The 26548-nt window shown below is 45.7% G+C and overlaps 1 protein-coding gene across 5 annotated transcripts in view; it reads left to right on the top strand.

Annotated features, from left to right (window-relative positions):
• The window catches only part of SLC4A4 (solute carrier family 4 member 4), a 199896-nt gene that overhangs the window by 90421 nt on the left and 82927 nt on the right, over positions 1 to 26548 (top strand). For 2 of the 5 annotated variants that reach the window (XM_044428216.1, XM_044428215.1), the window contains exons 4-7: positions 6500 to 6635; positions 12916 to 13076; positions 16683 to 16862; positions 24164 to 24259. In XM_044428216.1, coding sequence (XP_044284151.1) covers positions 6500 to 6635; positions 12916 to 13076; positions 16683 to 16862; positions 24164 to 24259 — 573 coding nt within the window. The remainder of the gene's footprint in view (positions 1 to 6499; positions 6636 to 12915; positions 13077 to 16682; positions 16863 to 24163; positions 24260 to 26548) is intronic. The other 3 variants (XM_044428217.1, XM_044428220.1, XM_044428218.1) reach the window with 3 other exon arrangements.

Genomic DNA, 26548 nt, shown 5'->3' with positions numbered 1-26548 from the left:
TTGGTTCCTCTGTCTACTCCTGACCTGATACCAGGGCAGCTTTCATTTCAGATAGAAAGAGCTGAAATGCCTCTTTCTATCTGAAATGCTTCATCTGCATTATTTATTAAAATCTCTCTCAGATCTCTATGAAAAAGGATTAATACTCTACTTAATCTTTGGCAGCACCATCAAAGCGTGGAGAAATTTCAAAATATTTTGCAGCTCCCACTCATTTGAGTGAAGCAATCGGCGAATATTTGCTTTGCATAGAGAAGGTACGAAATTCAGTTGTCAGCATCCTGAGTTGGGGCTGTCCATAAAGGGATTTCATGGGCCAGGATAAAGAAAGAATGTCATGAAAATGTTGCACTGGGGCTTTCATACTAATCGAGGCGTATATAGGGAGATGCACCAACACATCTTCTTGATTCTACAAAATCACTGAACTCCCAGTCTTGATGCAAACTGATGTTTTCCCTTGGGCGCTTGGGGCCATAACTTGGACACACAGGAACAGCCTTAGCCGAACTGGGAGGAAACTGCTGATTTGCAAGATCTTTAGCTAAAGCAGTTCATATTGAACTCTGTTGTAAGGATTTTGCTGCCTTTCGAGGGTGAAACAAAAGAGGCAGGTTGCATGGAGGAGTACCAAGTCCTGCTCCGTTGGAGTGAATCAACGTATGAATGAAAACACCAGAAACAACGCAGGAACAATGCATTTCTCCTTCACATGGGTCCTGGGAAGAGGGCTGGGGGGCAGGGGGGGGGGAGAGAGAGAGAAGGCAGAGGATGCAAGATTAGCAAAAATCTTAAACAGTTTGAGTGTGTGTGTGCATGTGTACAAATAAGGGTTGTATTACAGTCGATTCATGACATTGCACTATGATTTTGCACATGTATAGTAGTCGTGTGTGGGCTAAAAATGGGAAAACGGTTTAAAAACTAAGGCAAAATTATCCGTTTTTATGTTGTGATGGGTTATCTGCAGTTCTTGCACACTGAAAGTATAATTTGGCCTTGATTGTGGGCTTTGCTTTTTTTCCTAAGCGTGGCCTCCCTGGGTTGTTACAGTAATGCAAAGGGCGACTTGTGAAACCAGCGATTGTTCCTCTCCGTAAAGGCACTTCTTTGGGTGTTTCCTTTTCTGGTTTGTGGGGCGAGTTGGAAGTGGTTGGCCAGGGGAGTGTTAACTGGGGAGCAGAGGTTGTGCATGGACATGCGAAGCAAACCGTAGGTGAGAGGCCCGGAGTTCACTATTTGGGTTAATTGGCCTGCCGTTTTCAGCGTGGGGCTGGGGTGTGCGCAGCACAACCTGTTCCCTCCAGAGGTCAATAGGGAAATGAGTTGTTCTTCCTAAAGAGAGCGTGTAATGACCAATGAACGGCTCATTAATCTGCAGTGGTACTTAAAGGAGAAAGTGGTGAAGGCTGAGCCATGGTAGACCTTGTGACCTGGCAAATTCTCCATTTGGATTTTGGACTTGTAAAGTGCTTGCTATAAAATGCTTCTGAAGCCGATATAAAGAGAATGAAAAGGGAATTTATACTGATATGGCATATGATGCAATGCTGGGGAATGGGATGTATTCAATTAAGTAGAAATAGCTTGTGGTACAGTCCCTTCTGGATTGTCCCACTTACATCTGCAGCTGTGAGTGGGGGGTTGGTGTTTGCTTTCTGAATGCTGCCTGCGTGGGAAGGACACACGAACCTCTGAGGGCATATAGAAACTAACACACCAGGGAGGAGGAGGAGTGCTTTCCTAACCTTCTCCTTGGCTTTCTGAATGCTAGAAAGGCAGTCTTGTTTATTCACTTGTGTGCAACACTTCGATTCCACTTAATGCAGCCTGCAGATGTCCTGCAGTTCAACTTCCTGGAGCCCAAACCAGCATGAAATTCTGGGTGTTGTATTCTTGACTTTTCTGGGGCAGGGAAGTCTGGCTTAATAGAAAGGACTCCAGAGGGTGGGTACCACTAGTGCAATATTTAATATTATAATATGTACCTTTCTATGGCTGAATCACACAAGAGCACCCGTCTGGTGCAGCAGTGGGAACAGTGTTGTGGGACTTGGAAGATCTGGATTCTAGTCCTCAGTCAGGCCATGAAGCTTTCTGGATGACTTATGGCCAAGCACTGACTTTCAGCCTGACCTACCTCACAGGGTTGTTGTGAGGATAAAATGAAGAGCAGTAGGGTCAAGAAGGCTGCCTTGGGTTCCTTGCAGGAAAAAAGACAAGATATGAATAAGATAAACAAAAAATAAAAATAAGCTAAATATCACCCAGCTGTTGTGCAAAGGGTGGGGGGGGGCTGCCTCAAGACTTTGGGAGATTTTTCTAATGCAGAGTTTGGGTCAGGGTTCAAAGACTTCAGTGATGGCCCCTAAAGGGTTGACTTCCCTATATAAGAGGCCTGATTGTACTGCATGTTTATCATTTTTCAGAAGACAGGTGAAGGCTTTCTGTTTGCCTTAAAAACCCCCCAACTGAAAATAGATACTGTTTCACTGGAATGATGGATCTTATCATTTGATTGTATTCTATGGCTAAACTGCTAGCAAGTTGAATTTTTCGTTGATCCAGAATGGCAGGCATAAATGCCCCTCCCCCCAAAAAGCCAAAAAAACAGAGAAGCCAGTATAGGTCAGCTGAAAGGGCGAACTAGTCCAGCATTCTCCTCCCATGGTGGCCAGAAAGGGAGATGCCCAGAGGAAGCCCACCATATAGGACATGAGTTCAATAATAACATCCTCCCAAAGGAATCATCAGGTTTTCCTGAATCCTGAAAAAGGAACCCTGAGGTGCCTTAGCACCCACTGTAGTTTTGTTATCTTGTGTCATGTGGGTCCACTCCATATTATATGCAGAGTAATTTAGTAATGCTTCATTCCCAGTGAAATTATCAGAACATCTTAATTATTTTAAGGATCTGTTGTTTGTGCAGGCATAAAAGTGACCCTAAAGGAGCGGAGATACTCATTTCCAGAATGGAGCATCTCAGCAGAGTCCATGGCCTTGATTTGCGTAGGAGAACCAGCGGTGGTCGAACCGTACAGGCACCAGGATGTTGGAGGAATGTGTAGTTCTACCCTGAGGTGTCTGCATGGGGCTCATTAACTCCCTCCCTGCTGCATGACTGCAACAGAAGCTCTGCTCATGTCCTTGTTTTCTGGGCTTATTCCAGAACTTCAGTCGAGGCAAGGGATGGGAGTAAGACCTGGACGTGCAAAAGGCGAGAGCGTCATCTTCCATGGCTGCTCATGCCAGGGTTGGATGGCCATTTACCTTGGCATTGCAAGAGAGGATGAAAGACGACACCAGTTTGCACATGCAGATTTACATAGAGGCACAAATTGGGAAATCATGATAATTTAGAAATACAGCACACCTTCCCCTATTGGAGAAGACCAAGGTGGCGACCCTGGCCCCTGCTCTGTCTGCTGCCCAAAGGCACTTTTGCAGCCCTTCCTTAGGGGTCTTTGATCTTAAACCAGATGTGGACTGGGCACCCTCTTCAAATGCAGGTCGACTTCCAGGTGCCCTACATCTGTAAAATAGAGCATCTCCCTCCCTTTGCCCCCCCCCCCAACCAGGGTTGTTTGCCTTTGTCTTGGCTTGCATAGGAAATTAGTTCATGGAAGAAGCAAAGCTAGTTGGCCCTTCAGTGTTTCTTGTTCCGTTCCTAAATATTGTCCTGCCTTTTTTTTAAAGAAGCGGCTTATGACTAGGCTGCTCTCTGATAAAGGCATGGAATCTGGCCAAGTGGAAATAAGGGAAAGTGGGCTCTTTGAATTTCCTATGAACGGCTGAATGAGTGTCAGTTACATCAGCAGTGGACTAAAGAACAGTTTGGAAGCTGTTTTGTCCGAGGTCCATGGGCAGAATGGTTGGTGTTTTCTGCTTATATGCGGACTGCCTCTTAGTACCGAATATTAGTTTCTTATTAATTGAAGAAGTTTCTTTAAAACAAACCACCTCTCCTCTTTTTTCAATGACGTTGCTTTGCAAATTATCCTCAAAGAATTGTACCTTTCCTTCACTTTCAACCTAGAACAAATCCCTCTCTCCCCTTTTTAAGTAGGTTTGATATTCTTGTCTTGTTTGTCTTGGGCTACAAAACTCCTATGGTTACAAAAAAGCCAGTGAGAAAATGTTTTAAAAGCTGAGCATTTCTGTTTGTCTATCCCTTTTTAACTCAAGGCTTCTTCCATTATATTAAAATCTACCAAAACATTTAGTGGATTATTCATACAGAAAAGTTTTAATTGTTAGGGCTGAAACTATGCACCCTCCCGTTGTTTCGGTTCTGGTGTGAAAGAGAATCAGAACATAACATGTGAATAATAGTTTTTATTAAATTCAGCAAACACTTTCATTGTGTGTATTGATATTTTGGTATTGTGAAAAGTGTCTTAAAGCCTAGCTGTGCAATCAGTCAAAAGCCAGCGGTTTCCTCAACTACATTCCTTAATTGGTTCACAGTCATTTAAACCTAAGTTGTAGACAAAGGTACCTGAACGGAATGTTAAAATAATGGGACCTCATAGAGCAGGGGGAGAGTGAAGTTCTAACCTAGGTTGTACATACTCTTTGAGTTGGGCCTTCTGAGGAAGAAGTGCCCATCATGCAGTGAGGTGACCCTTCTAGAAGAGGTGGGTGACCCTTTAAAATGGAAGAAGCATACTTGAAGGAAAGGGAAAAAAACGTGTGTTATGACACCTATTACACCTTGGAGGTAGGCAGCTGTAGAGCAGAAATTAGGGCAAAGATGTCAAGATTGCAGGTGGAAGAATATGTCCAGGAGTTCTGAGAGTTGTTGTCCTGGCCTGAACAGGACATGTTTATGTCTCCTCCTGTGCGGAAGAAAGGATGGTCGGAAAGAGGGTTTGGCGTCCTTGGGGACTCCCCACTCCTTGTACACAGAGCAGCCGCGGCGCTTGATGTGCTATGTAGTCTTCATGCATGCATGTATTTTTATGATGCTTTTACAAGTCTGTGTAAAGAAGCTGGGAGTAGGATGTTTCCTAGAGCAGCCCTTGCAGGTGAAGCTGCAGCAGGTGGTGATCTGTGTTTTTGGTTGAGTCCTCTCCTCACCTCACTGCAATAAAAACAGTAAGAAAAATACCGCTCCTTTCTGATAGAGCTTCTAGTCATCGGGCATTGTTTTGTCCTCCACGCTGATTAAGGGGCAGTACTCACAGCAATTGCACCTGCAGCGTGTAAACTGTACGTCTAAAAATGCAGTTTGTGAATGGGGAAAAAGCAAGCGTTGAGCAGTTCCCAGAGGGGTGGAAATGTTAGTGTGTTAGGGTGAGAACCGAGGCAACTTTAGACGGCAAAAAGTCCCACAACTCCCAGCCTATGGAAATTGTAGTTCGTTTTTCTTTCTCTACTTGCATAGGATTATGTCTTTAAAGCATTCTGGCCTATTAAAACTGAATAGACTAAACAATGGATTATGGCCTAAATTTTTATGGTCTCTAGTCCATGGCAATGTATTCCTTAATCCATGTCGTTTTTACTGACATAGACTGTGTCTATGGGCATGGTAAGTTAAGTGGTGGTGATGATGGAAGGCATAATATTTAGGCAGCTCCACTGGAAATCCATCTGCTAGATGATGTGTCATCTGGTCCTGGAGAGCTTGTGCCACGATGCACAGGCCTGGGAGCTGTGACCGGCTGGGCTTGTGTCTGTCTGTTGCCTAGTCCTTGCTTCCTCCTCCCTCTGCTTACCAAGTCAAAAGGAGCCCTGAGAATAAACATTGATACCCCGAGACTTTGTGACCCAAAATGATGCTCCTTTTAGATGCACAGAAAGTGTTTTACCTGTGGATGGTTGGCCATTTTCTTCCCCTTTGTGCAGTGTATTTGATACTTCACTCAATGGACCCGAGCGCAGCCTCCCATGAATAGAGGAGATGGCCTGTTTTGTTAAATATTCCCATTTACGCTGGTAATGAGTCTTGGAGGGCTACATGCTGCCCCGCAAGCCAATGAAAGCTCCGGTCTTGTACAAAGGGAGGGGAGAGTTGGCAGTGGGAAGCTACTTCCTCTCCATGAGGTGCCCCCCAAACAGTTTGGCTTAAACTGGTTCTCTGCCTATAAAGCAAAAGTCTTTAAAGGATCTCAGCTGATCAGAGTACTAAAGGTCCCTGGGCATGCACCATAGAGCAAATCGGTGCTGAGCCTGGAAGTTCTCCTCTGTTTTTTGACGAAGAGCTGTGTGGGCTTGCAGTTAACACATCGCTTAAAGGAGTGGGGGAAGAAGACACCCGTCCTCTTGAACTTTACCCTGAGCCTGAAGTTTTAGAAGTAAGTGTAAGAAAAAAGAGACATAGATATAGGCACCTAGGGGAAAAAAAAGCAAGTGCCCACGCCTGGAGCTAAAATGTCAGATGGAGCAGGCAACCAGGAGAAACAGCCGAATGGATGTGGGGAGAAGGGGAAGGCGAGGAGCCGCACGTCCTTGGTCGCCCTCCAGTCCGTTAACCGCAGTATTTTCACCTCTGCAGTCTCCCCCGCCGCCGAACGCATCCGCTTCATTTTGGGTGAGGACGATGACAGCCCCGCGCCGCCCCAGCTTTTCACGGAGCTGGACGAACTCCTGGCTGTGGATGGGCAAGAGATGGAATGGAAGGAGACGGCAAGGTAACCGCCATTTTGTGGGGTGGCTGGGGATTGCTTGGTGGTGCTGCTGGTGGTGGGTGGGTTCTGAAGAAGGCAGAAGACCCCATGAAAAATAACCTGCCCCATCTTCTCCTTAAGATGGAGGAGTCTCCCTACAAAATTAATACTTTCTGATGTCCTGGAAGCTTCTCCAGTAAAATGCCATCTGAGGGTTTATTCCAGCATTTATTTTAAGGTTGATTAATGGAGAACCTGAAGTATCCTTTATTGGGAACATCCACAGAGAAGGGGAATCTTTTCACACTAAGGTGACACTTGCCAAGAAGGGATGCTTGAGTTTTAACATCAGGGAGTCCCATGAACATTTCTAAGATCTGCCCTTTTAATTTTTAGATAACTGCTTGGCTAAGGATATGGATTGACCTAGGAAGTTCCCCTTCAAACTTTACCCTGCTATGAACTCAGTAGATGGTTTTAATTGCATTGCTCTCTCTCAGCCTCAGTTCTCCATCTGCAGTATGGGGATAATAATGCTGGTCTCCCTCACAGAGTTGCTCTAATGATTGCTGGACAGCCTATGTGAAAAACTTATTTCCCCCCAAAAGCAGGTTATAAATCCAAAGTGTTGTTTCCATACTCCACAGGCTGAAATCATTTTATGCAGTACCCAATATGTATGCATTTTCCCAGTCATTTAATAATTTTTTTTCTAGATTAGTTTGGATGCAACACTTTGAACAGTGGTGTAAATTTACACAAATGAGCAAACAAAACCATAATTTGGTTTTGTAGTGATTTCAAAATAGGTTTATGGCCGCTGGAGAACAATGCATCCAGATAAGTGCTGTTTCAGTGATGACGCAGTTAGACAATGATTAATTGAGCTGTCATCGACCTAGCAATAATTCCAGGGGAGTTTGCTGAACTGAGACTCTACTGTGATGGTACAATAACCTGTCTCTCCCCCAATCTGTCCTTTTATTTTTCTCTTTGAGAGGGGAAAAAAACCCCTCTGTCCGGCAGTCAACTGGAGAATGGAATGCTGAGTTAGTATTTTCCAGGCCCCCTGGAAATTTTCCAGGTTTCTCTCTCTTTCCCCTGACACTTTTAAATATTAGCTTTTTAGTTTTCTCTTGGAGCTTTGCGAAATCATCTTCTCTACATTTTATCTTGAGGGCCTCTGGCTGTGTTTGGATAGAGTAACCTGCTACCTGCGAATAACACCTTGTTCAGTTTAACTTTAGTATTACTGCTTCTTTGGAAAGCTCCAGCTTTGTGGTTACTGTGGAGAGATGCTGATGTTACATGCTGATGCCTCACAGCAATCGCGCAACCTGTGATCATCACACAGTGCACACAAATCTTTGTGTATCAGGATCTATTCATATGGGAAAACTGATTGGACTAGATTTCTGGCGTGTGCGTACACAGAATGTTTGCATTCTTGTGCTGGTTGTATCCCACTTCTAGGAAATGCTGCTGTTAATAAAGCTTCGCACGCTGATGATAAAGTATGGAGGTACCCACAGTAAATGGGAAGAACTCATTTGGAAACTTTTTAATCCAGGGATTTGCATGCAGGCCTGCATTAGTTACTTTCAGCCCATTCTTAGCAGTTGCAAATGCCTTATAAACACCTCTTACTTTTCCAGAAAAGTAGTTCTTTCTGTGATTTCCTGCAAAAATGACCAAGAGACCTACGATTTAGGGAAGTCTGAAGCATCTGAATGTCATCCATTTGATACAAACTGATCTGCTTCATGCCTCCGGGTTTAATGTGCACCGCTCCGAATTTCATGAGGCAGTACTTAGCTCAAAAAGACTCAAACTGTGCATTTTAAATGTATATGAAATGTCTCTTGAAATGCCTATTTTGTGAGAAAATATATTCAAAATACATGCTTTGCAAACACATTAATCTGGGAACAGGAAGGAATGGTGAGGGCATGAGAAGTTGACTTGGACTGGGAATGAGACCGATCGCTTTGCCCGTACCTGCAACACCTGGCGTGTTGGCTGTGGCATGAATATTCATGGCTGGTTGAGGGATGCTGAGAGTTTATCCCACACCTTGGAGGTATCACTTTGGGTAAGGTTCGTCTGCTTCATCACAAGCCATTGATTTCACTGTTTCTGTGATTTTTGGGAAAAGCAGCATTTGAATACTCATTAAAGCCAGGATGTCCTCTGAAACCAAACTTTATTTCCTCCCTTATTCCTTGGAAACTCTGTGCTTGCATCTGGAAGTAAGCTACCACAAGGTCCAAAGACTCTTGGCCTGCTAGTTAGAAGTGAAGGGTGTTTCCGGTGCTTTTGGTGAGCTGCAGTGTCCCTTGGGATTGCTCTGCACGGTTCTGGGGCTTGCAGCACTGCCTGTACTCTCAGAGCAGTGTGGTCCATTGTGGGTCATTGCCTGTGTTTCTTGGCGGCTTCATTTTGCAGGGAAAGACGAATCATGGCAGAATGGCCTTTGCTCGCTGGGGCAGCTGGATGGCTGTGGATTCTTGCCAAAGCTGTCCTTGGAAGGCAGGTTGTTCGTGTTGCTTTCGGCCTGATCTCACTGACGGAAGCAGGTTCTGTTTCAGACTACAGGAAGGGGCTAGCACAGGGACATAAGGAACTTTATTTTATTTATTTATTTATTAAAACATTTTTTTTTTATGCTGCCCCATTCGCCGAAGCCTCGGGGCGGCTTACAACACTAGATAAAACAATAAGTTAAAATATCCATATAAAATGATCATAATTTAAAACACACATTATAAAATAAGCCGCCCTGGCCAGATAAAATTCAGTTGTATTAGCATTTAAAATGTTGCTTAAATAAAAAGGTCTTTGCCTGGCGCCGAAAAACAAATAACGACGGCGCCAGGCGGACCTCTCTGGGGAGCGCATTCCATAACTTAGGCGCCACCGCTGAGTCTGTCTTGGTCCATCTAGGCTTATATCATCTGTTCTAGGGGAACTCTTCCATATGTTTGGACTGCAGCTCCCATAGTCCCCAGACAGCAAATTCAATGGTGAGGGATTATGGGAGTTGTAGTCCAAAATGCTGGGTGGTTACCCCTGTAACTGCGGTTCTCAGGCAGACAGCTTTCTTATCTCCTCTCGCTGACCCTATTCACTGAAACGGGTGAGGACAGCATTTAGGATCATCTGCATCTCTCCAAGTACATGCAGTGTGCCAGATAAGCTCATGTGGGGGGGCGGGGGGGCTACAGCATGTCTTGGAGCCTCTCCACATCACACAACGATTTGGAGGTAAAGGCTGTGTGGCTTCTTGACAGCCTCAGAGGTGAACCCAGCTTGGACTGGAGAACCAAAATCTGTGGCGCCCCGTAGCCTATTTCCTGGTGCAGAAGCCGCACGTGCTCTTCCCTCAGATTTTGTGGCCCTTGCTGACTCTCCCACCTGTGAATTTATTGCAGTGGCCATCCCCTGCCCTGTGATTTTAGACCCACAAGTCAGAAATTTCTCTCCAAATGCTTGCAATTGCATGATGTTGAAGAAGAGAATAGGTTTCAATCCTTCCTCCCCATGTACTTTTATTTGTAGACAGAGCAGGGTTTCTTTTGGAAAGAAGGACATCCCGAGTAACTTACTTACTTCCTTCCTTCCTTCCTTCCTTCCTTCCTTCCTTCCTTCCTTCCTTTCATTCATTCATTCATTCATTCATTCATTCATTCATTCATTCATTCATGTGCTGTCTGACCGCAGCAGTCTTGGGACAGTCTTACAATTAGAACAAATAAAGCATAGCATCCAGTACAGCCAGTAAATAAAAACCACATTTGAACCTAATCAGCCTTAAAATAATGGGTGAATAAAAAGTTTTTATTAGTCCTCATATTAGTCCTGACCTGTATAGTAAAGCTGAACAGCCCAGGTGTACCACCTCACTGAAAACTGATGGACAGGGCTGCCCCCGTTGGTAGGATGAAAAGCTTCTGTTTTCCTTGCGCCTGGGAAACTTTCTGCTGCTTTGACATTGAGGCTTTGTCCACTGCTATCTCTGTTCCCTTATCCCCTTCATCTCTCTATTGAGAGCCAGCGTGATATAGTGCTTAAGAGTGCTGCCCTGGAACGCAGGAAGTCTGGATTCTAGTTCCTGTTCAGCCATGGGATTTGCTGGATAGCTTTGGAGCCAGTCTCAGACTCTCAGCCTAACCTACGTCACAAGGTTGTTGTTCTGATAAAACAGAGGAGGTGAAACTTGTAAGCAGCTTTGGGCTCTTTGCAAGAGGAAGAAAGGTGGGGAGTATCAAAGTACAATTCTAACAATACTGCAGAAGCACAGATACATTTTTAATTCTGTTGTTGTTCTGTGCCATCAAGTTGTCTCTGACTTAGGGCATCCCAGTGAATGGAAGCCATCAAAATGTCATGCCCATGACAGCTCCGTTCAGCTCACTCAAGTTCAAGGCTGTGGCTTCTTTTATGGATTCAGTTCATCTCATGTTTGGTCTTCCCAATTTAACTCTTTTCCAAAGCAAATGCAAGTCACCCCAGCAAGTGAAAACTCTGTGTTCAGCTACTGGTTTGGCATACAAAGCTTTCCTTTGGGAGGGAATTTTTCCCTAGGTTTCCCTGTTGCAGCACTAGATGAAATCCTGTCAGGCTTTCCAAGCCACAGTTGGAAAGGCTTAAATGCTATCCCTTATGTATTAAGGAGTTTGAAGGAATCCGGGTGCTCGGAGAGCCACAGTTTGTTCAGACGGACACCACTGACGCCGGTTTGGAGAAGATGTTGTGCAACCATGAGGAATTCTGCTGTTTCGTAACTTACGCAAGAGCACTGTGCTGCTTGCAAAGAAGGTCAGGTTATTAATGCAGGACATGGAGTTCCTCAAAGGCTCAGCTGCTGCTGCACAGACTAGCAACACCGTTATTACATATGCAGAAGGCTTCCTGATTTTAATTCCAGTCGCTGTATTTCAGGAAAATACTGTCCAGACTTTTTTTTAAAACAAGGGCATCTGTCTTTCTCTTGTTTTAGTTGACGATTAGGGCAATGGGCAAGCACTGTCTCTTGTAAAACATTTTTTCCGTACCTAAGGGCTGTTTCATAAGCATGTACCAAGGGTTGCAAACCTGGTAAACTCCGACTGGGAGTTCCTTTACCTTCTAATAGTTGCATTTGAGAGAGAGGTCCAGCACTTGCAAATCTCTCCCGCCAGAATCATGGAAAATCCAGCTCCTGGTGGATTTCTCTGATGTCCCTCCATTTAGCTCTGTTTTGAAGTGAGATAACACTGGAAAAGGGACCTTCCCATTGCAAGGGCTCATTTGAAATGTGGGGTGGTGATGAAAGTGCTGGGTGGGGACCCTGGAAGGTGCAGGTTCTAACCCCTGCTCTGCCATGAAGCTCATTGGATAACTTTGGACCTGTCACGCACTCTCAACCTGACCGACCTCACAGGGTTGTTGTTGGGAGGATAAAATGGAGCTGTGTCAGCCTTCCTAAGAGGAAAAAAGCCAGGATATAAATGCGATGGAATCATCATCATGATGCCAAACTGTGACACAGGAAGCTTGACTGGAGTTTGGTGTGAAATTTGAATGAGCAAATTTATATATGAGGGGTCTTCAAAAAGTTTCCACACTTTTATATTTTATGAATATATTTTAAATATTTTTTGCTGATGGCATTAAAAAGTTGGTATGATGCTGGAAAAAATGCATTGCAAAGGAAGGTGACTATGTAGAAGTGATGTAATTTGTTTTTGAAATTCTTAATAAAGTTTTAAAAAGTGTGGAAACTTTTTGAAGACCCCTTGTATTTACTGCAGTTCTGTACCTCCCAATAATTGAAGCTCTCTCGGTTCTTCCCAAAGTGAGGTTTGTGGTTGATTGGAAACCAGGATCTGAAACCATGTTTGTAAATAGGTTTGCAAACCATGGTTGGTGCTCCTGGTTATTGTGGCTAGAGCTGGAGAGTGAATCAGCAAGCCATAGTTTCTATCATTCCATTACCTCCAAAGATTACTGTGCCTATTATTTTCATAAGCTCAGGCCATGCCTTTGACTCTAATAATTAATTAGTGCAAGCCATGCTTTGCTGTGATGTCTGAGTTAAGGCACGGAGATGTCCTTCTTGGATCTGTTACGACTCAACAGCGGAGAAGGTGCTGGTATTTTCTGCATTGCAGGTTGATTGATTTATTATACTTCTTGTTCCGCACAGGGTTGCTCTGGTTCTGCTCTACTTTTCACAGGCTACCTTTCTTCATAAACCTCACAACCACCTAAAAAGCAGCACTTTTTGTAGGCTCATCTTCCTCCTTTTGTTTTCCTCTTCCAGGTGGATAAAGTTCGAAGAAAAAGTGGAGCAGGGAGGAGAGCGATGGAGCAAACCTCACGTCGCCACATTATCCCTTCACAGCCTGTTTGAGCTGAGGACGTGCATAGAGAAAGGGTCTATCATGTTGGATATGGAGGCCTCATCACTCCCTCAGGTTGTCGGTAAGTGCCCTGACGAACCGCTGCACTGTCAGAGCCGGTCTGGTCCATTGAACAAGATGTAGGATTTGGCCCCGAAAGGCTCGGCCGCAAACCTCTGTTGCTTGTATCTTGGATGGCCTGCAGCATCCTTCCCCCAGATGTATTGGCCTCTGTCTCCTGTTCTCTCGGCCGTTTTAGGAACTGAGCATCCTTGCTGGGAGTCATGGAAGTTGTCATTGTCATCAGGATGGCACCAGGTTTAGGAATGCTGATGTACCACAAGATGCTCCTACAGAAGCATAATTAGACCCAAGGCAAAGTCAGCAGTTCCCCCAGGCACTGTGGTTTGCTTCTGAAAGTTCCACCTAAGTCAGTGGAATTGCAAGATGGTTCTCTTTATTTTATGGGGCCATATTTCTCTTTTGCCGAAAAAAAACTGCAATGCCCTGAATTCCTGGTTGTGTAAAACAGCCCAGTCCTGCGCTTGTGTTTTCAGAAGGAAGTCCTGTTGTGTCTCCATGAGACTGCACACTCACTGCTGTCCCCCCCCCCCCACTGCTTTGTGTATACTAGCAAGAAGTGGAATTGTGTTGGGCAGTGATGGCAAACCTTTTAGAGACCGAGTGCCCAAACTGCAACCCAAAACCCACTTATTTATCGCAACGTGCCAACATGGCAATAAAACCTGAACACGGAGGTTTTCGTTTAGAAAAAACAACTCACAGCCAGTCCAAGGAAATATATATGTATCGACTTGGCAGCGCACTGACCGGCCATGTGAAAGCTCAGACAAGTCGCAGCTAATGAGAGGCGGCTCATGATGTCATCACCTGATGCCGCTTCTCCTTTCCGAGCATGCGCATGGCCTCTCTGTGCACGGTTATCCAATGTTTGGCTGCTGAGGTGATGCTGGGGTGACTTGGGTTGCATGCCAACGGAGAGGGCTCTGTGTGCCTGCTATGGCATGCGTGTCATAGGTTCACCACCACTGGCCGAACCCTACCCTGGCGCACTCCCCTAACCATAATATAGGGGTAATATACCATTGAAAGGGGCGATTTTGAAAAAGCCTTCCTTGAGTAGCTTTTTCTGCACAGCTCAACATTTCTGCCCATTCTAAACACATTCCAACCATCAAAACAATGCCAGGACACCTCATTTTTCTAACCCTAACCCTACCCTGGTGCACTCCCCTAACCCTAATTTAGGGCTAAAGTTCCATTGAAAATAGGACAATTTTGAAAAAGCCTGCCTTGAGTAGCTTTTTCTGCAGAGCTCATCATTTCTGCCCGTTCTAAACACATTCCAGCCATCAAAATCATGCCAGGACACCTCTTTTTCCTAACCCTAACCCAGTGATGGTGAATCCTTTAGTGCCCAAATTGCAACCCAAACCTACTTATTTATTGCAAAGTGCCAACACTGCAATAAAACTTAAAAACTGAGGTTTTAGTTTAGAAAAAACAACTTACAGCCAGTCCAAGGAATACTATTTATATATATATATATATATATAGAGAGAGAGAGAGAGAGGGAGGGAGGGAGGGAGTGGGAGAGAGAGATTTGCTGGTGTACTGGCCAGCAATGCGAAAGCTCGGACAAGTCACGGCTAATGAGTCGCGGCACGTGACGTCATCGCCTGGCACCACTGCTCCTTTCCGAGCATGCGCATGGCCCCTGTGTGCCCTGTTATCCGATGCTCGGCCGCTGGGGCGATGCTGGGGCGACTTGGCTCGCGTGCCAACAGAGAGGGCTCTGTGTGCCCGCCGTGGCACGCCTGCCATACATTCGCCACCACTGGCATAGGGCATAGAAGAATGGGGCAGACTTAGAGCGTGGAGAGAAATGAAGGTCTGGGGCTTCGGAGAGAAAGGAAATTGCTTGGCAGTTCATGGAATTTTTCTCCACTGCAAGATTCCGTCCCAGTTTCCAAAATTTCCAACAGACATTGCTTGCACATAAATGTCTTATAAATTTCATCACAGCATCTGGGCTAGAAACTTGCTTTTTAAACATGGCAAAGAATCTTAGGAAACAAAGTTCTGTATCAGATTCCAGGTGTTTGGATTTCACTGAGCATATCTTCTGATGTTACAGTCCTACCTTGAAAGTTGAATGTGCCAGTGGTATAGGAGCATAACTGGACGGTTTACACTGCGAACATTGCTATCCTACACTCCCAGCTAAATTAGAAATTGCTGTGCTTTCAGATGGCTGCCTGGTAATCTAATGTATGTTACTGATAGAGCTGGGGTGGGGATCTCCTTGTGTATTTTATCATTCATCCAGTGTCTTGGTGAATGGGCTTCCCCCTGTCTTGTGTTCTCTTATGTAGTTTGAATGTCACTTCGCCTACAGTCTAGGACATTATCAAAATCTGCCTGGTCAAAGATGTTCCATGTTTGAGCCTCCTTCCTTTTCATAGTTTTCTTTCTATAAACCTAAATGAGCCCGGGGAACAAAAGGTCCCAACGTTTGGATAAGAATAGTTCTGTGGGGTACTTTTTGATTCCAAACAAAGAACACATTTTGAAGCATAAAAAGAGGTTAATTACTTAACCTCTTAGTTTGTTTTCAAAGCCAAGAGTCTGAACTAAAATCTCTAGCACATATAATTAAAATTCAATGTGAGCAAGTTTTTAGAGGCTGATTTAAGGTTTGCAGGCAAAACTTTTTTATGCAAATTGAAGGCCAATAGACCAAGTACAGTTATGCAGATTTTATTGATATGTGTTGCCTCAGAGAAGATTACATGTTAAAGTACCTGCATTTCCTGAAAGCCATTCTTAATGCTAATTCAAACCTCCTGGGGAAAACTTTTGGTCAGACAAAGGCCTTTTCACATGCAGCATTTTCCTTGCCTGAATCATTGCTCTCTGGGGTAACAAAATGACCCCAAATGCAATTAATGCTAGCTTTCATTTTAACATAATGCATTGTAAAGAAGAACAAGCCATTTCAAAGTCAATGAAAGGCAGTTCTTTAAAATGGTTGTTTACAAAACAAAGTTCAGAAATCCTAAAGTAGCCTTCCCCAAGTAGCACTTTCTTAATACGTTGGACTAAAATTCGTATCGAGCATAGAAACATAGAAACAGAGCGAGTCAGAAGGGGTCTCCCGCGCCATCTAGTCTGATCTCCGGCACCAGCCGGCTCCACTCACGACATGCCCACCATGTGGATGTCCAGCCTATCCTTGAACACCCGCACCGATGGGGCCTTAATGACCTCTCGTGGAAGCCCATTCCACACCCTCGGGGTCCTGACTGTCAGGAAGTGCTTCCTGGCATCTAAATGGAACCTTGGCTCCCTGAGCTTTGCTCCATTGGAGCGCGTTCTGCCTTCCTCTGCAGGGGAGAACAGGTCCCTACCCACCTCCGTGTGACACCCCCTCACATACCTGTATGTCGCCAACATATCCCCTCTGAGTCTCCTCTTCTCCAGGCTGAAGAGATAGCATGACCATTGTTGTCTGTGTGTATTGCAACGCTTGTCACCAGATGGGACAGTGCTGCCCTAGATGTATTGGTAGAGGTGAATTTACCAGCATAATTACAAATTTCCAGCCAACTTTCCTAGTTTTAATGCAGTGACCTCTATTTCTTCTCTCTCCACTCCCCAAACTCAGAGATGGTCGTTGACAATCAGATTGAGACAGGACTACTGAAGCAAGACATGAAGGACAAGGTCACCTACACGCTGCTCAGGAAGCATCGGCACCAGACCAAAAAGTCCAACCTGCGCTCCTTGGCTGACATTGGGAAGACTGTCTCCACTGCAAGTAGGATGTTTACCAACCCCGATAATGGTAATGCAGAGGCCAGTGGGCTGTGGCGTTCCCTTAGAGACCCACAAGAAAACCCACTAACTCCACGTCACTTCATGGCAACGCATCTAACCCACGACTAGACTAGCAGACCATGCTGGCCGACATCTCAGGCATGGCTTCTGGAAGCTTCTAATGCTGCGGCGCCTTGCTCTAACCATATCTTTGCTGCTAACCGGGGAAAGATATGGGCGTGTTTTTGTTTGTGTTAGTCTTAGTTAATTGCTTGGGCAAATAAAACACTGAGTAAAGCATCTAGTGTGAAACAGGCATACTACTTATTTATTTACTTCTTACTTACAGCTTTTCTGTACCATCATTTGCTCGAAAGAATCTCATGACTTTTTACAAAGAATCTTGTGACAGTTTACAAAGCTGTCCTCCAAAGCTGAACATGAAATTCTGGGCAATAATGTGAGATTCCAGCAAGTGTCACAGGGAAAAGAGGTTTGTAGTCCCGGCATGATCACAGATGTACATCGCATGAGTCTCCTATGCTGGTTTGGCAGCCCAAAGGCTGTTCTTCTGAGAACTGCTTTGGAAAGGGGTGGGCCGGTCCTCCCTGCCCATAAACCAGGGACATCGCTATTCCAAAATATGCTTTCTAAGCTTATCTCATGGCTTTGAACATGCAGGAGTTAGCCGTGCGTAAGGCCCTGTATCATGGCAGGGGACTTAGGTGAGAGGGGACTTAGGAAAAATATTGATTTAAAAGAAAATAAAAGCAAAAAGCCAAGGTCTCTAATTAAAGATTTACCACTCACATGACTGTAACAAAATGACTCAGTGTATTGCACTTCTGTGCTCAGGCATCTACTCCGTACAGATAAGAGTTTATTATTCCAAGATAGTAGTTTACATTTAAGATGCTTCTTTCAGGAATGCAAGTGATAGTTTTTTTAAAAGTAGTACTTTGACCCCATCTGTAATAAAGACACCTGTTCCGAGCTTTCCCCTGCTATATATATGAGGGTTGGAACTTGAATGCTTGGAAAAGCAGAGAAGACAAATGTTTCTAGCTTCTGTGTAATGTTCAAAGCAGGAGTCAGGGTCACCTTTTATGAAACTGTTGAGACTGTACCAATCTCCTGTCAACAAACCAACCAACCACCCTTCACTTAGAAAGCTAGTATGTCAGGGAGAAAGCTTAAAACCTGATGGGCTAGATTTCTAAGAGCAAGGAGTCTTACATGCAGGGCTGTTTTACTTTGCGTAGGGCCTTAGCAAGTGGGGTATGTGTGAGAACTAACAGCCCTAGCCAACATACCTAGTGGTGAGAGACAACAAAAGCTACAGCCCAGGAATGTATGGAGGGCTCTGAGTTGCTCACCCTTGGTGCATACGGAGCCTTCCAGCATCGCACAGGCAAAAACAGACAAGTTCCTGCCCTTAGTGAGTCTTTAGTCCAGCGCTGGAAGCATAATTCAGTAAAATGATGGTGCTTGTGTGCAGGGCGATATTCAGCTGAAATTCCATGAAAAGCAAGTCCTCAAATTAAGAAGAGGTGCAGTCCTGAATGCCTGGTGTAGGTGGCACTGTCTGACATGATGCTTTATTCAGGTTTTAGGAAAAAATATCCCACATAATATGCTCCATATATCTCTGTTACTCTGTGCTTTATTTGTTACATGTAATCCATTAAACCAGCCAGTCCCTTCCCACAGGCTTACCGTCTAAAAAGACACGGCACACAAGGAAAAAGGCAGGGGGAAGGAAGAGGAAAACATCTGTTCTTTCAGCAGGGCTGGTGGCCCAGGCTTGCTGCCAGTCTCACCTCCCTCTGCTCAGCCAGCTGGTGTGAGATTTGAGGGCAGAGAAAACTTTCTATGGCAACCTCCAGCAGGGCTCGTGTTCTCTTCCTAAAACTGTGTCAACGTCAGCATTTCAGCCGGATTTTGTCACTCTTCTGAGTAGTCTCAAAGTCTAAATGTAAATGCTTCTTTCCAGGAATGGGACTCCAGTTTTGTAGATGGTTTCCCAGACCATTTCTCCTTGGACCTTCTGCCAAGCTCGTGTTTGGTTATTCCGGGGGTGCAGACACGGGCAGGGTTGGGGCAGACGGCGGCACCGGGCTGAATTAGGTCCTGGGAGTGGCTGTACCAGCCAGGATCCTTGCCCTGCGCCCTGCCCTTTTAGCTTCCCTCAGGCTGACTGAGCTATGCATAGAGGGATTCAGTCAGCAGGGGGTGTGTGTGCTGGGCAAGTGACTCAGATTTGGGGGCATCAGCGGTTCCTCCAGGGAAAACCAAGCCCCCTCCTCTGACTGCCCTGCAGGCCAGATGGGGGAGCCCAGTGGCTTGCATTGGACCCCTGGGCACAGTTGCTGTATTCAACATGGCCCTATTATTTTCTCAAATAATGTTTTGTGTGAGGTCCTCCCACTGAACACTGCGTGGCTTTTTGACTGGGCTGTTGATGGACTTTGGAGAGCAGAGAGAGGGGTCCCGGCAGCTTCGGCAAGTGTTGTGCTAGGAGCCGGTTCCTCACTGCAGCACTTCCCAGGCGCTGATGTGGAGCAGGGCACCAGCGATGGAGACCGGAAAATTTGTCCAGCTCAGTGGGAAAAGGGCTGAGGACAAGATGTGTGGCTCCGGCAAGGAAAAAGGCCTGGGGAATAGGCAGGGACACATCGCCCTTCCGAACAAATCCTAGCAAGGAGGAAGAATGCCTCCTCCAGGTCAGCCCCTTCACTGCCATCCCGCAGTCCCTCCATCCCTTCACTACAGCCCCCTTTCATCCGCTCCTGGTCATTTTCTGCCTCCTTTATCCAAGTGCAGGTGTGTGTACGAAATGCATCTCGTCCCCCTGCTAGATCAAGCCTCCTTAGTCCCTGCAGCAAGGGTGTACATTCTCTGGTCTAGCGACCACCCCTGGCCCTCTTGGGCTCCCAGTGGAACCCTCCTAGGATTCTTCAAATAGCTGTGCCCCCTTTGCCTCGCCCCACCCCTTCCCTCGCTCACCCAGCTTTTGTGTAGTTGCCCCTACACACCTTCTGCCCATCCTAAGGTCTGGGTGTTGTTGTTACGTTTTGTCAAGATGTCTCTGACTTAAGGCAACCCTACAAAAGAAAGCCCTCCAAAATATTCTTTCCACGGCGCAGCACTTGCAAATTCAACCCTTCCTTTATGGAGTCAGTCCGTCTCTGTTTGGTCTTTTCTTCTTCTGCCTTCGACTTTCCCTAGCATGATGGTCTTCTCTGTCGAAACAGATGGGCAAGACTTGCTTACCATCAGTAAAAGCTTTACGGGAGAAATCCTGGTTGTGGGTGCATTTTATTGTATTTGGAGTCCCATTTCCTTTTCTGTGCTTCCACTCCTTTGCCCCTCAGCTCCTGTCTACCTCTGAGATTGCAAAGATCTCCTTGTGCTAAAACAGTTTTCTCTCCCTTGGTGCAGATGAAGAAGGCTGGGGCAGAGGGGAAGAATCAGGGGACGGTACATCTTTGGCCAGGGAAAGGATGCAGAAGAGGACTTTAATGTGTGTCTGGATTCTGGTTTTTGACATACATTTACCTAGGGATCTTGCATTGACTTATCCAGATATGTGCTGTGGCTGACAGTGGAAAGCAAGGAGAGGCCAAGATGAAATCCCGGATGCTTTTGTGGACCGTGTGGACTGAGGGCGTCACACGTGGTCCATCTGGCTTCCTAGCCCTTTGGAATTTTACTGTATTTCTTAAGATACTTTTGATGATTTTTAAACTGGGGAGGTGACATGTTTCAAAATGAAGTGCTGTCCTCCAGTGCCATCCATGTTTAGGGTTCAAAAGGATTTTTTTTTCTGTTTTGGATGCAGATCTTCCCCTCTGCCTTATCCCTAGGTCTTTAGGCAAGTTGCTTTTCTTTTTCCCTCTCCAGTTCGCTTTCGGGCTGTAAATGTTTTGTGACCAGCCATACCCTCCACGATACCCATACCGCCCCCCCATTACAGCCATTTTGTGACAGTGCCCCCGATGGGCTCTCAACATTCCAAATAAGCCACTGAGCCAAAAAGGGATGGGGGACACTGGTGTGTGACTTGCATGGGTTCAGGTGTGAGCCATCTTGGGACTTCCAGTTCGCTGGTGTAAGAATCTACTGGATTCCTAGCCTTCTTTAAATCCCAGTAGCCTTGCCTTTGTTAGGATTTAACTTAAGTTCCTTTGCATTCAGTGTGGATCCAGCCCTTGCTGCCTGTGTTTTGTTGAGGGAATAAGTGAGCCTGTGGTTGTCCAGGAACTCAGCTGATCAGACAGACAGGATGGTTCAAGCAATATACTTTGCCGGGATAGGTTTGGTAGACCGTGAGAAAAAACTTACTGTTACGAATATAGTTCAGACAATTCTCGCCAATGGGTGTTGGTTCAAGTGAAGATATTATCATGACTTAAAGTCAAACTTGCAACCTCATTGGAAATGAGGAAACCTGTGATACCATCTATACCCTTGGTATAAAACAATGGCTTGGAAATGGAGAATTCAATCATTTATTTATCATGATTATTTATTTAAACCAGGAGTTGTTAAAAATGCATCAAGAACCTTGTGGTAAACAGTTCGGCTTATTGCAGGTCAGAGCAAGAGAATTTTATTCATTGGTGTGCCGCTCAAGTTGTCCTCAGAAGCTGAATAATGCATTAACAGATCTTTTAAAATAATGAGAAAAGAGAGAAGAAGGGAAGGGTGTCTGACAGAAGAGCTATTTCTGCAAGTGACAGTTAAAAAGAGAAGCAGATTAGTCATTAGCACATTTGAAGAGTTATAAAATGGAATTTTTGTTCGTGGATGTGCATGTAGGCTAAGAATTATGGGCAAAACAAAGGCTGTCTTCTTTTCAATTGTTCAGATATCAGCATTTTTCATGCCTGCAAAGGTGGCCCATTTCTCCACATGAAAACTTGCAAATCTTTGGTCCACCAGTATCTGTCTTTGGGCACCTCTTGACAAAGAGTCTACAAGAAAGGTTTGAAAACTTACTCACTGAGTATAGGTGTTGAGAGCAAGAGTGAATCTAAACAGATGAGGCTTGGAAATTTAAATAATGCCTAAGAAATGTTTGCAGCAAGTACAGTGGCTGTTCTCACAGGTCACTTAGGTGACAAGATCAGATGTACCTTCCAAAGAATTTTTACATTGCCCTGAGAGTAAGCAGATTTTAATCAGAATGTGGCAAATTCCTATGGCATGCTCAGATTAGATGCGATTAACAAATTTTCAAGTTTCAGTTTTATTTAAATGTGATTTTTAAATTCTCCCTGCCCCATTTTGTTGTGTCTTTAAAAGCAACCTCTTTTAAAATAACAGTTTGATATAATGCAGATCTCTTAAAGCACTTGTGCGTAATACGTTAGAGTTGAATTCAGAATCCTTTGTTGGACATACTCATTAAAGGCTAAAGAATAAACTCAGGCAAAACATGCATGGTTGTTGAAGTTATGAATGGGTCAAACGCTGTCAAAATCCATCCTTCCAAGCATTCATGGGTTTCTTCTTACCCTTCTCTGGTCTTCCAAAGAGAGCTGAGCCGAGAAGAAGCCCACGGATGCTCACTGAGTCCCTGTTGCGCAACCAGGAAGCTTCCCCCTCTTCATCAGCGGCCGCAGCCCACAAAAGGTGGCTGTAGCTGCCGTGGAAGGGAGACGCTGCTTGAGCAGTGTTGGGAAGCTGCACAGCTGCTTTCCTGGGGGGCGTCCGTGGCTGCGTGCCCCACGAACAGCCTTCTTCAGCGTGAGGAGCAACCACAGCTTGTGCAGCTCCAACCACACCTCACAGGGCTTGATTCCTAGTGAGCACCCCCCCCCTCCCCAATGCTGCGCTGCTGCTCGGCCTTGATAAAATAGACCGGAGTCCGGGGAGCTGAGCCAGGAGCTGTCAGTAACTCTGACAGATTTATTCATTTTATTGTATTTTATTTGTTAAAAGCTTTTCTATCCCATCACCTACAGAATGTCTCGGGACAGCTGACAATAAATAAATAGAATAGAACAGCCCCACAGTATTTGACCATTAAGATACTAAAACCCCAGTTAAAATCAATTAAACATTAAAATAATGGGAAAATTAAAGGGTTTTGCCTGAAGCTGAAAGTCGGCACCAGGAGAACCTCTCTGGGGAGCACATTCCATAGTTGGGGTGCCACCACATAGAATGCCCTCCTCTGCGTTATCACCCTCCTAATCTCCTTCAAGGAGAGCTCCCGGAGCAGGACCTCCACCTCAGATCTCAAGGAGAGGAGGGCACATAGAGAAGGAGGCGCTGGATTCCCCATCCTGGCAGGATTCCTTGCACATCTTTTCTTGAAGTCAGATGTTCGGAATATGACATTATAGACCATGTATTGCAGCTATTACTGGGCAGATTAGGAACTGCAAATAGGCCTCTTGATAACCAGCACGACACATTTCTGGCTGCCTGGGCCAGAACCTGGAGAATTTAGTAGCATCTGACTGTACAGGATAAAAACCCCTTGCAGTATCTTAAAGGCTTAACGGTGTAATCCTGCACATATTTCCTCAGAAGTAAATTCCACTCTGTTCAATATGATAAGTGTATGTTAGATTGCAGCCCGGCTGTTTAATTGTGGCTTCCTTGGGCTGGAGCAGGGCTTCAATACTTTTGAGACAGGCCAGCAAAACAAGTAAGCCTTCAAGTCCTTTGGTTGCCACAGGTCAACATTCTTAAGAATACAGAGGCCATTCCTGGATTAGGTTTCAGCAAAACTCATTTTTTGAATGCATTCAAGAAGTGCACACTTGATCCTGTAAAATAGGCAGCATCCTAATGAAAAGGATCTGGCAGATTGCCCAGATCAGATCTCACACTGTCTTTCCGAGGGCTCTGATATTTTGCAGCTCCTTCTCAGAGGTTGGTTTTCATATCTGTGCAGAGTACAAAAACCAGTTGTGCAAATAGGCTTACCTGCTCAGAGGGCAAAATCCCACAAGCCATGCCTGAATTCAGCCTGGATTATCTAGGAGCATATTTACATATTTTCTTTCATCTCCCCTTCATTTTTAATATTTAATGCAGAAAGTCAGAACAGTGCCTAAGCTGGAAAGCTGCAAAGTTTGCTTAGGTGGCCCATGAGCCAGTTTTGCAAGTAACTGGAAAGAGTTGGCACAAGCTGGTCTGTGGACGTGTGTCGTTTGTAGCGTGTTAACCTGAGTGTCTGAACGCTGTCTGGTCTTAACTTCCTTGCTTATGTAGTTGCTTTAGCACTTCTCTTCCTTTGCTCTGTTCTCTCCTGCGTCCTCCTGTTGCTGCATTTCTTGACTTCTGCTCTGCCTTCCGCTTGCAACACTAAAGCCCGCAGCCCGCTTGAGAGTTCAGTGCCCTGCCTAGCGACCCGCACATCGGATGACGAAATCCGCGTGCAGCGCAGCCCCAGCGTGGGATGGCTAAGTAAGTGGGGATGGGGGTGGAGCACAGGGTGGACCTTCCGGGAACCGTGTGCTCCAGGTGTGTGTGGGCGAAAGAGAGCATGCATATGTGTGTGTCGCGTCAGTGTCATCCTGGTGACCAAGATGGAAGCAACAAGAGTTACAGAGGAATTGGAATTCCCAGACACATTGCTAAAGGTGGAAATGGCTCTCTTCTTCTTAGCGGGAACGTTGATGCATGGATTGGAAACTGCAGGATGGATTAAAAAATTGTTTAAAAAAAGAAGCTGCAGAATGTGAGGTGGAGACTAAAGCACCTAAAAGACTCTCACACACTTGGGCTTAAGTTATAGGAAAGTAGATTTTGGCTCAACATTGAGAAAGTTTCCCAAGTGTTTGAGTAGGCAGGCAACAGAAGCAGTTGCTCAGGGTGAACTCGGCATCGCTGGACGTGGTCACACAGGGCTGGGATGCCCCTCTGTCAGGGAACAGGGGTTGGGATGGACGGCCTCAACGCCCTCTTTTTCTCCTACGGTTCTGTGGTTTAAGCTGAGTGAGTGATTTCATACTGTGTGGCCGAAATGCAGAGTGGAAGAGGGGTGTGCTGCAACAGCCCAGCTAACTGGCAAGCGGTGCACGTATCGGAGGGTGTGCTTGCTCAGAAGACATGAACTCCTGGCCACAGTATCCAGTCTCTAACACAAAGCTTCCCCACCTCGCAACCCGGGACGCTGACTTCCAGGTCGGTGGAAAGGAGCTCAGGTATGCTGCACTGTAAGCCCTGGACCAGTTCAGTCCAGGATGGTTGCAAAGTCAGAGTGCAGGGATTGCTTTCTTTCCGGGCTGCTGCTGAATTGAGCTTGCCAGCCTTGCTTGCCTAGCTGTTATCTTTCGGTGGTGGCGGCCTGGCACAACTGAAATGCACTGCGGTTCTTTGTTGTGACAACCCTGTGGAGTGACTTAGGGTGATACGCTGTGCTCTGTGAGCCCACCTTCTCATGGGGATTCAGCGCAGCCTCCTCCTCGCCCAGCTGAGCGCAGAGTCGCTGCATGCCCATGTCCATGGAACTGGTTTCGTTTGCATATGTCATTTATGTAGTCCTTTTGTGAGTTAGGAGTGTTGAAAGTGTTGTGTGTTCCTCCCCTAGATTATTATGAAGTCTCCCTTAGCCAAATCGGGATGGTTTTGTTTTCCCTCTAGGCAATCCCCAACCTGCAGCACTTTGTTTGAGGTATAAACAACAGCGCAGGTGGAGGCTTCTTTTGTGCAGGTTCATTGACCATATTCCTTTTTAATAAGCCCCCTGAAGCAATGCCCTTTAGTTAAAAGAACTGCGTGGAAAGAGTCACTCAATTGCTGTGGCAATCAGAGCTTGCAGCTGGCTAAAGAAACGGCCTTGCTTGCCGGTCATCATCTTGCAGTGTTGGTGAAATGGCAACAAATAGCCAGCCCGTAAAAGCGAATGGCCTCTAGCCAAAACCTGCATGGGAACAAGACAGAAAAACCCTACAGTGCTGGGACATGCTGAGAAATGTGGGGCTTGCTCTGTCAGAACATGCATAGGATGGTACTGATTTCAGTGAGGAACAGCAATGCATTTTTCTGAATGAAATTGTGAACCCTACCGTTTTGGAATGCATTTGGCATCCACAGAAACAATCGTGCCCGCAGTCCAGCTATTTGGTCGGGGGAGAAATGTGGCGGTTTCTCCACATCCCATTGTGGTTTGTTCCCGTGACTTCAGCCAGCCAGAATGTTGTGCTGGTATAGCATTGTATGCAGAGACCCTGTGGGGGAGCAGGCCTTGCCTGTGGAAGAGCCAGGATGTGGGAATGCAGAGGAAGGAGTGCCTCAAGGTCACCTTTCTCATGGTCTCCTGGCCTGCATGAAGGCCACGCTGCAAGTTGGTGCATCTTAGCTGCATCCAGCTTGGTGGGAGCTGAGCCACCAGGCAGTATCAGAAGGACAGACTGGATCTGTGCGCCTCCGCTTGTGCCAATAAGCCCCTCTTTCCACCAGCTGCAGCAGGTCAGTCTGTAGGACCAGGCCCAAGCATCTTCTGGATGGATTCAGATGGCTTCTGTGATCTCTGACCTTGATTAGGCTTCTTACTGTCTGCAGAATGAACTTAACTTGGAAGATTTAATTAATGAAGGGTGAGGGGTTTCTTCCCCCAGTTGTTTGCCATCCAGAATGTGCCTCATTCTCTCGTGTTAAGTAAAGTTGTTATTAATCTGGGCAGTCTAGCTCTGGCTGTAAAGCATTTCCAGGAGCAGGAAAGTAACTCTGTCCCAGTTAGCTTGTCCATTA

This window comes from Varanus komodoensis, unplaced genomic scaffold (genome assembly GCF_004798865.1).
Source record: "Varanus komodoensis strain SLA01 unplaced genomic scaffold, ASM479886v1 scaffold2, whole genome shotgun sequence".
NCBI classification, from domain to species: domain Eukaryota; kingdom Metazoa; phylum Chordata; class Lepidosauria; order Squamata; family Varanidae; genus Varanus; species Varanus komodoensis.
The sequence above is the reverse complement of the archived record's forward strand: the minus strand, read 5'-3'. Positions and strand labels throughout refer to the sequence as shown.